The 14,970-nt window shown below is 46.3% G+C and overlaps 1 protein-coding gene across 2 annotated transcripts in view; it reads right to left on the reverse strand.

Moving 5' to 3' along the window:
• Positions 1–14,970, reverse strand: part of STK32B (serine/threonine kinase 32B) — a 369,695-nt gene that overhangs the window by 268,816 nt on the left and 85,909 nt on the right. For both annotated transcript variants that reach the window (XM_063108413.1, XM_063108412.1), the window contains exon 2: positions 8,137–8,192. In XM_063108413.1, coding sequence (XP_062964483.1) covers positions 8,137–8,192 — 56 coding nt within the window. The remainder of the gene's footprint in view (positions 1–8,136; positions 8,193–14,970) is intronic.

Below are 14,970 nucleotides of genomic sequence, written 5' to 3' on the forward strand. Positions count from 1 at the left end.
TATATGCAGCTTGGCAGGTGTGTATATATAAGTATATGCATATACATATATGTGTATATATGCATCTATATACTATATGTGTTCTGTATGAAGTGTATATGTACATAAATAAACATTTATACACACACTTAGATATTATATATATATGCTGTTTAGTGGGTGTACATGTTCTATGAGGAAACTTCAAAAAGTTTGTGGAAAAATGGACTTTCTCCTCCTGACCCCCCAGCTTCCAGCTAAAGTGCATGTGACTGAAGCTGGTTTCAACATAACTTCTGTAGCTGGGAAGGACATGTGGGAACAAAGCAGGCTGTGTGGGGCTCTGGGGTCCTCTCCAGGCCTCCAATTCATCATCTGTAAAATGGGGATAATGATGCCAAGCCCACTGGGCTATTAGGGGACAAGGGAGATAATGAGCGTCCAGTTCCCAGGGCAACGATTGCTAGTTTCTGATTAGTCAGGACTCTTTAGGTTGCAAATGCTGAGAGCCCACTGAGTCCTGGTGTAAGCAGAGAAGAGTGTTAGTTCCTGTAGCTGGTGAGGGCAGTGGATAAGCCACAGACTGGAAGAACGAGCAGGAGGCAGATTGGAGGAATGGCAGCCCGCCCATGTCCCCTCTCAGCCAACTGCACACTCCTCAGGCTGCTTGCTGCGCACAGCTGGACGCACGGCTGGAGGCCTTTTGCTGCCTGGCCCGGGGTGAGCCAAAGTGCAGGAGAGATAATGCCGCACAGGCAGCGTCCGCCGACCATGAATGGGACCCCCGTGTAAGTACATCAGCTTCTGCAACCTTCAGCTACCCTGAAGCCAGCCTCTATGCTGTCTCCTAGATGTCTCCATGGAAGTAAGCGCCAGGTGACCACGGTGGCGAGTGGCCTGCTCACGCACCCTTTTCTGGCTGCCTCTCTTTCTATGTCTCACTCCCCTGTCTTATAAGTGTTTCCTGGGTCACCTCCTGATACACAGCTCACATTCAGCTCTTTCTCTCAAAATAAGCTTCTGGAGGAGCCCAAGCTGAGACAGTCATTAGCTGGACCAGGGCCAGGAGCAGCTGAGGCCAGCAAGGTGCCCAGGGTGCAAAATTTAAGGAAGCAAGGTGCCTCACTTGCCTCTCTTTAACCCCTATCCTCACCAACAGTGCTCCATCTCTCTGCCAACCTCTCACATCTGCTTCTGTCTCTTTACTTTGAGCCTCATTTTCTCCTTATACAGATAAACCTTCATCTTCACCAGTTGCTGAGGAAGATGGCCAGCAACCATTGCACACCAGTTTTCTTACAGTATATAATGCACGAGGGGAAAAGAACAAATCTTCCACTGCTGATTCCATGGAGGGATTCTGAATGGTTGGATCACACAGGCACTCCTTGGACCAAGCACTGTATGTGGTCTGTATGACTGGCATGGCCATATCATGTGCCCATCTCAGTAGGTGAGTGGCAGACCATGGTGATTGACAGTCACCCTGGGCCCACATGGAGTAGGGGAAAGAGAATGCAGGGATGTTATTATGGTAAGAACAGGGACCAAAAAGCATGCTGGGCAATCAAAAACAGTAGCCACATAGTCAATTATGGCTCCCCGTCCCCTTTCCATTTTACAGATGAGAAAACTAAATTTCAGAGTGTTTAATTTACTTTCCCAGGGACCCACAACTAATTCATACCAGAGTCAGCCTGACTCCAAGATCTAAAATGTTTCTACTGGATATATAAAAATTAATCTTCTGTGCCTCAACTGTCTCAGAATTCAGTCATAAAAGGGTTATAAAAAATGTCAGTAAATTCTTGTTAAAATCAATGGATTGCCTGTGAATGTTTACTTTGGTGTTGCATTGGAAGCACGATTTCTTCTAGCATAAAAGTAAAATGAGATTTCTATGAATTCACATGTGCTCTTTCCTGATAACCAAGGCTATTGTCATAGTTCAACAATGAAATGCCTTTCTTGAAAACTCTTAATAAACGCCAGATATCAAAACTGCGAAAGACAGAAAGCAAAGCCAAAATACTCATTCACTATTAGGAGGGTGTTTTTTTCATCCTGTGCCAGCCCAGCTCCACCTTGAGTTTAGTAATAGTCATGTAGACTTTACCTGCATTTACCATAAAAATCAGCAATTATTTGGTATTTTGACTTTATCCCAGAATAAAGAATAAAGGGATGTTCCATTTCCTTAAAGTAAACTTATCTCATCACGAATACTGGACGTTTGTGTACATTCTACATGAATATGTGTGTTACCGAGATACTGCTGCAACCCAAGGGTGACTTAAAAATAGATCCCTGGAAAGTTTGAATTTTTAAAAGGTGTATTATAACCATAGTTTTAAGACATTTATGCTCTACACAACAGATTCTGAGAGCCAAGCCAGCAGCCAAGTAGCATTACAGTTGTAGGAAGAAAAGGCAGACACGATTTTCAAAGGATGAAGACAGGCTACAACCAATTTAAAAATTATGAGGCCACATGCTAACAGATTTGGTAGAACATCATGAAGGGGTATGAAAGGGTTCAGAATCAAAATCATCAGTGACAGAAGGGTGAAACTGTCTTTGTGATGCCAACTTTGTTGTAGATTAAAAGATATGCTTCAATTTTCCTTAAGCCATGAAATCTCAACATTACAATGAGAAAAATGGAAAGTGAAGGTTCAATAGGACTTTTACATGTTTTTGTTGTCATTGTCATTGTTGTTTAAGTTCAGCTACTATTCATGAAATTTTGAGAAAATGTCCTAAATTCACTGGGCCACAACTCCTCTTCTAAGAAATCCAGAATAGGGAAGTCTCAGATGTGCCAAATCTCTTGTTGACTCCTGAAGACCACATGTACAGAGGAAACTGAAAGCAGTCCAGCTAAGAAAAAATAAAGTAGACTGAGATTTGTGTGCCTACCCAGGAATATACAGAGTAAGTCAAACCATGTTAACTACTTGTTAAAAATATATTTTCAAAGAAGTGCATTAGAATCTAGAGTTTCTACCACATGACATTCACAATGACCAGGATGCAACCCAAAACTACTTCACATGGAAAGAACCAGGAAAAAGTGACCCATTTTCAATAGAACACATAATTAATGGAGGTAAATCTTAAGATGTGCCAGATATTAGAATTACCATAAAATACATTAAAACACTTATTATGACTGTGATACACAATTTTTATAGTGCAATATGGTTGAATTAAATGAAAAGATAGGAAAGCTAAACAAAGAGAAACTATTTCTTAAAAATAAAAAATTTCAACCAGGCGTATCATGGTTAAACTTCTAAAAGTCCAATATTATGGGAAAATTTTGAAAGGAGGTATATAAAAGTGACACATTACATATCAGATAATAATGATTCAGAGTTTGATGACTTCTCATCAGAAATTATGGTGATCGGGTGACAATGGTACAGAATCTTTAAAGTAATAAATGAAAAAGAAACGTGTCAACCCCCAAATCTGTATCCAACAGAAATATTTTTCGAGAAAGAAGGTGAAATAAACACATGTCAGGTAAAATAAAGAGAATGAATTAGCAGTAGATCTGCACCACATAAAGTACTAAAGAGAATTCTTCAGGCTGAATGGAAATGATACCAGAGAAGAACTTAGTGTTCACCATCATTAGTCATCAGGGAAATGAAAGTTAAAACCACATCGAGATACTCCAAAACACTCATCAGAATAGCTAAAATTAAGAATATTGATACAGCACCATATGTTGGCAAGAATGTGAAACAAATGGAACTCTGAGTAGGAGAATAAAATGGCACAACCATGTTGGAAAACCTTTTTTGGCAGTTTCATATGAAACTAAATACAAACCTCCTCTGATTTAGCCATTCAAATCCTGGATATTTACCCAAGAGAAATGAAATCATATATTCACAAAAAAGACTTTTACACAAATTTTCATAGCAAAATAGTCAAAACTAGAAAGAGTCCTGAAATTTATCATGATAAAAATGAATTAACGAGCTGTAATATATTAACAGAATGGAATACTATTTGTCAATAAGAAGGGAAAAAGCACTGATACACAGCCACATGGAAGAATCTCAAAAACATTATGTTGTGAAAACATGCAAAATGTGAAACATGATGAAACTTTACACAGAAGAGTACTTAGTGTATAATTCCATTTCATATTAGATTTTAGAACTGGAAAATCTGATCTGTAGTGGATGGAAAGGGCAGGGTGGAGATGGGTTTTGACTGGAAAGGGTCAAGAGGAGACTTTTGGATCATAGTGATATTCTGTATTTTGTTAGAGGTTCAGTTATCCAGGTGCATGCATTTCTCAAAACTCAGCCAATGTAAACTTAATATTTGTGCATTTCATTGTGTGCATATTTTACATCAGAAGACAAACTACAAACAAATCTTTATGCTGAAATACTTAAGAGGAAGTGTACAGATATTTGCAATTTATTATGAAACACATCAAACATAAGATGGATTGATGAAGACGTAGGATGGGTATTTCATAAAATAAGTTTGGTAAAATGTTAATTGTAGAATGTAGGTGGTGGATATAGGTGTTTACTATAAAATTCTTTCAACTTAATTGTCTGTTTGCAATTTTCATATTAAAGTGACATAGAAAATCATATGGCCACGCAGTCAACCCTGCCCTCTACAGCAAGGGCATCATAGCTTTTGAAGTCTGAGTTAGGCATACTCCACCCCACCCTTTACTCTCATACCTTCTGGGACTTTTTCCACCATTGTGCTTCTCAGACTGGGCTGTAATTATCTGTTTATTTCTCTGCCACCTGCATGTATCTGAGAGATCCTCAAAAGCAGGCACCATATCATTTTTATAGCCTCAGAGCCTAGCATAGAGCCAGAGCCAGTTTGTCTTCCATATGTTGGGTGGATGGGTGAATGGATGGATGGATGGGTAAATGAATGGATAAATGAATGAGGGAATGAAAGAATGAAAAAAATGAACCTAAGCTGGCTGATTTTTATATCAACTCCACACAAACTGCCAACAACAGGATAAGACAGGAGTTAGAGAAAACGCAATGTCAAGGCTACTGTCAAGCCCAGAGCTATATGATCTCCAAGAATAATGAGGGTCACGTAAGACCATGAGCCTTGCCAGGCCTTGCCCTGCCATTTATCTACAGTGACAGATGTAACACATGGTGAGATGTTCTGGGAACTTAAATGTATACAACAGCCCTGCCTTTCCCAGTGCCACATTTATGTCCAAACAAAAGCCCCTGCAAGCAGGAACTCTTCATACCACACACTTCAAAAAAGCCCATTTATTTAAAGTCCCCCTTCCTCACTTCCTGCTGCCCAGGGGGAAAAATACCTTAAGCAAGGAAAGAATCCACATTTACTGACTCTCAGCTTGGATTCTGCGGTAGGCACTCATCTCAGTAAATACTATCTCATTTACTTCTCATTCAGCCCTGTACAGAAGACACCAACATGCCCTTACAGATGAGGAAACAAAGGCTCAAAGCTGGGCCAGATCGTACTTGGACAGCAGCTGAACCCACATTTGCCCGCTTCTCAAAGTGCTTGCTCTGTGCCATGCCGTGCTGCCTCGCATGCTCAGAAACACTCGCTGGGCTGAATTCCCAGTGGTGGTAACTAGCCCAGGGGAAGTCCTCGCTGGCCCAAAGATATTGTGTGAGGATGAGATGCTCCTTATAAACACCGATGAATCAATCAGGCCTCTGGAAACCTCTCTACAGTAGAGCCCAATCCAGCAGGATGGGCAAAGTAGGTGGTGGTACAGATGGAGAACCTGCTTCAAGGAGGAAAATCCACTGGCACCACAGCACCCTCGCTGGTGGGGCTGGAGTGGGTGTCCAGAGGGCAAGTTGTTCATTAGAGACGCTGTTTTTAGAAGGACCCTACTGGAGGAAGAGACGAGCATGGACTATGGAAGGCCAGGGACAGAAGTACGGGGAAGCTTTGCTAAGAACTGCCTTCTGGAGAAAAAGATGGGATCCGAAAGCTCTGGGAGCACCCAGGCCCAGCTGTGGGGGCTGGCAGGAACCACTGGGCGGCACCAAGGCCCCTAAAACTCTGGGGACTCTGGGAGATTGGTCCCAGCCTCACCTGCCACTTCCTTAGACTTAGGAAATGCAGATAAGAAAGGAAAGAGGGGACCCAGAGTCCAGGTCCTCCTTCAGGCCGGGGTGGAGACAGGGAATACTAAGGGGTAAACATCCACGACTCTTCACCATACAGTCCAGGCCTGGAGGGCTGACCACACTCCCTCCTCCAAACCCATTGAGAAGTGTGAGCAAGACGGAGCAGGGGGCTGGGGTTGTGGGTGAGCTCCAGAATGAAAGCAGGCCTGGGGGGGGGGTGTTGCCAGGATTTCCAAGCTGGCACATGGCGTATCTAAAACACTATTTCTGAATAATCATTTGCAGACAGTCATTGGGATTCAAAGAGCCCCAAGCAGACAAGAGTAAACACATTTGAAACAGTTTCCTAGGCATATGGCCTGTTTTCTCTTCTGCTTTTTCTAGTAGCTGCTTCCCAGACCCTCCTTCCCACCTCTGCTGGAGCTCACACATGCTCGCTATGCACCAGCTATTAGCTATTTCCAGTCCAGAGAAACAAAACCAGTAGGATGTGGAGGGATAGGTGGGTAGAAAGATGGATAGATAGACGTAGATTTATTTTAACGGATTGGTTCACACAGTTGTGGGACTGGCAAGTCTGACGTCTGTGCATGGTCTCTGCATTCGCCGTTTCCCTCTGCCAGGAACCTGTATGGCTTCCTCCTTCATTTCCTTCAGGTCTCTGCTCACACATCATCTTATCACTGAGGATGTCCCTGTCACCCTGTATGAGCGCACTGTCCAGTACAGCCGCCCATGATGATGGAAATGCTCTATAATCTGAGAGGTCCAGCACAGTAGCCACTGGCCACATGCAGCTACTGAGCACTTGAAATGTGGCTAGTGTGACTGGGAACTGACTTTTTATCATTTTCTTTGATGTTAATTAATTTAAATTTAAACAGCCACATGTGGTTAGTGGTACCCTACTGACAGCTCAGCTTTCCGTGAACAGCAACTTCTCCCGGCCACTGTCCACCAGAATTCCATGTCCTTCCCTTACAATACTTCTGATGCACTTATCACTATGTAAGGTACCATAAACGTACGTATGTATCTGTTCGTCATCTCTCTCATTTCTAAATATAAGCCCAGAAACTGTTTTGGTTGCTACTGATCAACAGAGTCTAAAACTGTGCCTGGCACAGGATATGCATTCAATCAATATTCATGAGTTAGATTAATAAAAGCAGGAAAGGAAAGCAGAGGGGAGGGATGGAGAGAAGGAGGGACGTTGTTTGAGTCTAACCAACCTTTTAGGACAAATGTCTCAGTTTAACTCTCCACGTTTTGAGTGGTCTGATAAGGGTGTAGGGTTGCAGGAACAGCAGCATCAAACAGGATTTGCCTTCAGTTCAAATCCCAGCTTTGATGCTTCGTGCCTTGTGTGACCATGGGCAAAATGCTCCAGTTTTCTGAGTTACCAAATCTAAGCTTTGCACCTCAATTTTTCCATCTGTAAAATGGAAATAATAATAGTTCTGTGAAAACATAAGGGGAATATCTGGCATTTGATGGGTATTAAAAGCAACTATTGCCAAAGGAGATTTCTGAGTAAGTGGGACCAGACTGGGTCCTGATTGGGGGAAACTTTTTATTTTCTGAAAACTCCTCCCTTCTCATCATTTTCTATAGGTTTTGACCAAAAATAGTCAAGGATCACAAACATAAATTTTCCAAGCAACAAATGCCTGTATTGCTGGAAAGAGATGCTTTCGTGATAGGTTTGTGGGTTTTATCCCACTTTCCTCATTTAGATTCTCAAGGAAGAAAGGGCATTAGCAATCTTGAAACAATTACCATTGTATTTCACCTAAACCAGGGCTGCCTTGGCAACTTAATTTTCGAAATAAAATTACACCAGATCCAAAGGAAACTACTCAGACTGCCTTTCACATTTCAAATTTGTCAAATTGAAGTCTTTGTCAAACAGAAAACTCCCAGTGCCCAGCAAAAGACACAAAGACACACAAATATACATATATATTTAAGTCCAGTGGTCTGGATTTTGTTGATGAAATTTTTAAAAATTCACCATGCTTACCTTTCCAAAACTCCCTTTACCAATGGCCCGCAGAATCTGAAAATGGTCAAAGTTGACTGCAAAAGAAAAAGGAAAAAGGAAACACATCAGATTTGCCAGACCTCTCACTGCTTCTTAAACTTCCTTACCCACGTGTCTATCCCTTCTTCCCACGGTTTCTGGTTTCAGTTTCATTCTGCTTGCCACAGCAGCATGCCACCACTGAACGGACCCACAAGCTCCTCATCAGCACGTTCCATTTATCCCCAACACACACATTCAGGTAGAGAGGACAAGGACATCTTTTGGGACCAGGGAAAAGGATGACAGAAAAACTTGGACACTTGGAGTACCTAATTCTTGTACATGCTGTTCCCATTTCCAGGAAGACCTTTCCTCACTTCTGGTCCCCCTCTCGTCCCCCTGGCACTCGCACACTCAGACCACACTCACCCACCCGAGTGTCCCACAGGTAAACCCTGCCTCCCTCGCGGCACCTCTGAACTGGCATTACCACGTCGTGGTCCACTCCTGTTCATCCATGGGTCTGAGCCCCGGCGCTGTGAGCTACTGGAGGGTACGCACGGTGACCCCACCCTGCCCCCTGCCACTGCTCTGCCTCCTGCTTCCCTTCATACCGCACTTCTGGACACGGCTCTCTGTCTTCGCTGTCACCCTCCACCAGGCTCCCGTCTGGCTTCTACCCCCACCCCCACACCAAAACAGGTCAGCAGTAGGTGGCCGTGCCACTCAATCCCACGAGCATCTTTCTGTCCCCTTCACTTGACCACTCTCTCCGTTCTGCAAAACTGGCTTAGCTTCCCAGGCAGTGCCCCCTCAATCCCCCCGCACACTTCAGCTCCTTTTGCACTCAGCCTGTTTTTCCAGACATTAAATAGTTCAGTGTGTCAAGCCTCCATCCTGCAACCTTCCTCTTCTCCTGGCTCCAAAGGCTTCAACCACCATCTCACTGCCAATGACCCTCCTAGGCATCTCTGGCCTCTAGGCTGTGTGCACCGATGCCTACTGCACGCCTTCTCTTGGAGGCTTCAAAGCCACCTTGAACTCAAGGTTATGTCCATTTTGCCTCTTCACCATCTCTCATGGCTGTCCACCCCTGTGGCCACCCTTCTAGTCGAATCCACCATCTCTGTCACCTGGAGCACCACAGTGGCTCCCAACATCCTCGCCTGACTCTCCCAGCGTGGGATATGTGGCAGGAAGAATGATCTGTTCATCCTCCACTTGCATCTGTCTAGTGCCCCCTCCACCGCCCTCAATGGAGAGCGCACATCCCTCCCCAGGGCTGCAGGGGCCCTGCGCTCCTTCCCCACCTCCCACCACCCACTGAGCTCCGGACACATAGGTTTCCTTCTTTGCCAAGAACAGCCGTTCCCCATCCTGCACATGTTACCTCTGCTCCATCCTTCTGCATCCCGAGAAGGCTGCCCTGACCCTCCAGACTCAGTCTGGCTCTTGTGCAACCTCACAGCACCGGCGAACTTTCCTCCACAGTACATCGCTCTGTATAGTCTTACATGTGTGTGTATATTTGATCACGTACGCTTTTCTCTACTAGACTCTTAGCTCCCTGAGGTCAAGGGTCACATTTATTTTTGCTACTGTGCCCTTAACACCTAGCACAGTGCTTGGTAAACAGTTAGCATTCAATAAATATTCATTAACTGAAGGAATCATTGAATGAACTAATCTCCACATTCACAGTGCCAAATACAACTCCTGGTACATAGTCAGTGTTCTGTAAATATTTTTGTTTTAGATTGAATTACAGCCAGTTTCCAGTAAGTAGGAAAGACATGTTGTTTACAAAAGATGAAGTGAATTGATTAGTTCACTACGTAATGGAAGCAAGGATGTGGGGAGGGGAAAGGGAACAATTAGTTCCTTGTGTATTAAACTTCTGCCCTGGAGGATAGTTATGTTCAGCTGTGTCCCTGCCAAGCCAACGTCAGAATCCAGCAAGCTATCAGTGCCCAACGTGCTTAGAATAGAAAGGCGGGGTTAATGGTTAACTTAGCAAAACCTTCGCTGTTTGACCTGGATTTCCTTTCAGAATAACTTGCCAGGAAAAGAAATTCCATATTTTCACCTCTTACCCATTTACCAAAGGCTAAGGGAGACATTGAGCTGGACTGTAGCTTGCATGTAACCAGTAGCATGCTAGGAAATGAGCATGTCCCCTTGGTAAAGTCCCAGGGTCCCAGGAGGCAGGTGCCACTGCTGGCATTTGTCACCTGCCCTCCCATCAGCAATAACCATCACCACTTACCCCGCAGGCATGCACTGCTGCCTGCCACCACATCTCCATGATGATGCTTCACCTGCTTGGAAGGCCATTCCCCCAACACCCATTATTTTTTATTAATTTATTTATTTTTAATGTTTTGTTTTGTTTTTATTTGGGGAGAACTCCTCACTAGCTTTGGACACATAGCTCGTGTGCTACTCTCTTGGGAAGCTTCCCCACCCTATCTCCCAACAATCCACTTTCTCCTTAGTGCTGTTCCTGAACCTTCTGCAGACATCTAACCAGGGGTTAGGAGAACCCGCCCTGCAGTCAGACTGCTCAGCTCTATAACCCAGCTCTGCCACATCCCTGTGTCCTTGGACAAGTCCCGTAGCCTCAGGAGCCATAAAGAGCTCAGAATATGCCCAGCACACTGAGACCTCTCAAAAACTGCTGGCTGTTTGTGCTGGGAGGTCAGGAGCAGTTGTCTCCCTCTCTTCTGGTTTCTTCTAGGAGAAATATTTCCCTAGCATTCGTGGCCTCCCGCCCTATCAAAGGTGGCATGAGCCATCTGAGTGGTGGGCTGGTAAAGGAACAGCATGGGTGCATGCACACTCATCCTGCCCTCTCTTTGGAATCTGTCTTCAGGGAGCAAGCTTCTCTTCTGCTCCTTCTTCCAGAAGCTTTCAGTGCCAGCCACTGTGTGGAGAAGTCTGTGAGGTGCAGACCTGTCTTTGACCAGGTGGGGAGTCCAGCCATGCTGGGCTTCAGCACCAGGGGCCTGTGGTGGCTCCCCTCCAGAGTCCCATTGCCCAACCCCAGCTTGAGCCCTCCTAGAGTCTTCTCTACCACCTCCTCTTCTGTCTCATCTCATAACTGGAGGAGGGTGGTCATTACTGAGCAAAACATCGAATGCCAATATGACATCACATTGTGAATATTCCCACCCATCCGTATCCCTGTAAGAACCCAAATGCCCCAAGGGATCACACCCTGATCACATAAGTCCTTCTCGGCCACACCCCATCATGGCGCTGGTTGCCCTTCTCTTCCGTACTCTCCTTCCCGCCGGCGCGAATCGCACACCAATCAGCTCACCCCAAGCCCCATGCGGTATGCTAAGTAGGGATTGTATTTTAAGCCAATCAGCCTTCCCTAGAAGCCCTATATATATGTGTGTGTGCCGCCTAATAAACGAGCCCTCTCTGGTGGATCGTCAACTGGTGTCCACTCGTCCTTTCATTTGGTGCCAAAACCCGGGACGGAGCCTCCCTCGAGCTGTGTAACACTTTTCGAATCACAGTGGCAGCACTTTCCAAGTCGCCCCTTGGGAACTCCGTCCTGCCAGGACTGGCCTCCCTTCCACCGCTCACCATTGATGGTCCACCCTCGTCCATTCTTTTCGGCGCTGGCTCCTTCCACTCACCACCGGCTCATCATTAGGTAAGCCCCCTTTCCTAAAGGGCACCAGCCCTTTTTCAGGCTACCACAGGGAGTCTAGATCGTCCGGTAGCCCCCCAAACTATAACAGGTTCCAAAGCCCTGGTCATTTTTGGAGGTTAAAAGCCCCATTCTGTTCTCTCCTTCTCTCTTTCACCCTCCTGTCCACCACTCTCTTCTCTCCACTTCCCGGGTCCGGGACCCGACCAGAAAATCCTGGCTCTAGGTTCCTTCAGGCACCGGGCTTTTGCCCTAGAGAAGTGGAGGTCTGAGTGATGACCCACACCTCCCTTCTCTCCTCCTGGTTCGTACCTGAACCTGCCGGGACTGACGTGACCTACTGGGGACGCCCTCTAGGATCCCGCCTTTCCCAACCGGCCGAAGGATCTGTCCTATCACTAAATCTCTGTCCGATTTCTGCCTAAATTCCCATTAAGAGACCAGAATGGGAGCTTCCTCCTCCTCCCTAGGGGACTCTCCACTTCAATGCCTTCTGAAAAACCTCACCAACCTTTCCCTCAGGCCAGATATTGAGCCCAAACTCCTCACCAAATTCTGTACACAAGATTGGCCTTATTACCCTTTAGATAATCAAAACACACGGCCCCCTGAGGGCACACTAGATCCTAACAGTCTAAGAGACCTCTTTAACTACTGCCAGTGCCTAAAAAAATGGAAGGAGATCCCCTACATCGAGGCTTTTCGTCTCTCGGCTCAGAACCCCACCCTCTGCTCCTCCTGTGCTCCCTCTCAAGTCCTTTTAGCCTGTAAACCATCTTCACAGTCACCCCTTGATTCTTCCACATTCGACCCTGCTGATGAACCCCCACCCTACCAACCTCCACCTCCCCCAGCGCCTCCGGCATCTGCTCCTCCTCCCCCGTCATCTGCGTCACCTTCTGCACCTCCTGCGCCATCCACTCCCCCGTCTTTACCCTCACCTACTCCTGACCCACTAAGCCCCCCTTTCACCCGTTCCCGAGGACCTCTCCCCGCCCCTTTAACAATCGCCCCACTACGTGAGGTAGCTGGGGCTGAAGGAGTAGTTAGGGTCCATGTTCCCTTTTCCCTAGCTGACCTTACAGAATTAGCCTCAAAAAATCGGCTCGCAAGGTCGTCAATTTCCAAAAAATTCAAGAAATTGTCCAAAAAAAGGAAGAAACTCCCTCCAAGTTCCTCAATAGATTAACTCAGGCCTTTCAACAATACACTAACTTAGACCCCAACTCAGAAGACGGCCGGCATGTCCTTATGACCTATTTCCTGGCCCAATCCTACCCCGACATTAAAACTAAACTTAAAAAATTAGAGCAGGGTCCTGCAACCCCTCAGACCGAAATCCTGTCAGTGGCCTTCAAGGTTTTTCATAATCGGGAGGAGGAAAAAGAACGTTGAAAACAAAAGGCCGACCACACCAACTTCCAGATGTTGGCCCAGCTTATCAAACCCCCTGGGCGCCCTCCCACAGCCTCCACCTCTAAACCTCCACCTGGAGCCTGCTTTAAATGTGGAAAGGAAGGGCATTGGGCAAAGGCTTGCCCCACCCCCAGGCCACCCACCACTCCTTGTCCAAAATGCAAAAGAAGGGACATTGGGGATCTGATTGCCCCTTTGCCCGAAGGGGTGAGGGACCAACTGCCCCACAGTCCCCCGAACCGTGGACACCACCTATGGTGGGCCTCGCTGAGGAGGACTGACGGAGCCTTGGGCCCTTCCTGACCATCTCTATAACGAAGCAGGAGCCCAGGGTATCCATGGTTGTGGACGGCCACCCAATATCTTTCCTCCTGGACACTGGAGCCACCTTTTCGGTCTTAAGGGAATATAAAGGCCCCACCACCTCCAGCAGCTCTCCTATAGTCGGGGTAGGAGGTAAACAAATCTTTCCCCCAAAAAACCCTTTTTTAACCTGCTACCTTCAAGGCACTCAATCCATTTTCTCCCATTCCTTTCTAGTCATGCCACAATGCCCCGTCCCCTTGTTGGGTCGGGACATTCTATCACGGCTTCAAGTCTCCATTACTTTGCCCCTGTCCTCTTCCTCTTCCCCCGTTTCCTTCCTCCTAGCGCTAGTTCAAACCCAAGATCCTACTAATCCCACCCCTCCAAAGAAGTCCTTACCCATCTTAACGCACCCTGTTAACCCCACAGTTTGGGACACTGCCAGCCCTGCTCTGGCCCAGTGTTCCCCTGTACACATAAAACTAAAAGACCCCTCCAAATATATTTGTCAGGCTCAGTATCCATTAACCACAACAGCCCTCCTTGGGTTAAGCCCCATCACTCAGGACCTATTAGAAAAGGGGTATCTCCGTCCCACTCGCTCCCCTTTCAATACTCCCATACTCGCTGTAAAAAAACCTAATGGCGCCTTTCGTCTCGTCCAAGATCTCTGCCTTGTTAACGTCGCTGTCACTCCTATCTACCCCCTTGTATCAAATCCATACACTCTTCTTTCCAAGGTCCCAGCAACCTCTACCCATTTCTCGGTTCTGGACTTAAAAGATGCCTTCTTTTCCATACCCCTGGAAACCGGCACTCAGGACATTTTTGCCTTCACATGGACTGACCCCCATTCCCGCCACTCCGAACAACTCACTTGGACTGTCCTGCCACAGGGATTTCGGGATAGCCCTCATATTTTCGGGCAGACCCTAGCACAGGACCTCAAATCTTTTCACTTAAACCATCCAGAGTCCACCTTATTACAATATGTGGACGATCTCCTTCTATGCAGTCCTTCATGGGAACAATCCCAAGCTGACACTGCCCATTTGCTTAACTTCCTAGCGGGTAGGGGATATCGAGTGTCCCCTGCCAAGGCCCAAATCTCCTTGCCGTCTGTAACCTACCTTGGTTTTCTCCTCTCCCCGGGAAGGAAGGAAATCACCCTGGACAGGAAACAGCTTCTTACTGACCTGCCCATCCCCAAAACCAAAACAGAAATCCTATCTTTCCTGGGTCTAGCCGGATATTTCAGAGCATGGATCCCCAATTTCTCTTTGCTAGCCCGACCTCTCTATAATATGAGTAAGGGTCCTCCTGAAGAACCTTTACTCTCCTCACCTCAGCGCCCTTTTCTCAAGCTTCGGCAGGCCCTTCTAACGGCCCCTGCACTTCATCTTCCTGATCTAACTAAACCCTTTTTCCTGTATGTTCATGAAAAT

This window comes from Cynocephalus volans, chromosome 9 (genome assembly GCF_027409185.1).
Source record: "Cynocephalus volans isolate mCynVol1 chromosome 9, mCynVol1.pri, whole genome shotgun sequence".
Lineage (NCBI taxonomy): Eukaryota > Metazoa > Chordata > Mammalia > Dermoptera > Cynocephalidae > Cynocephalus > Cynocephalus volans.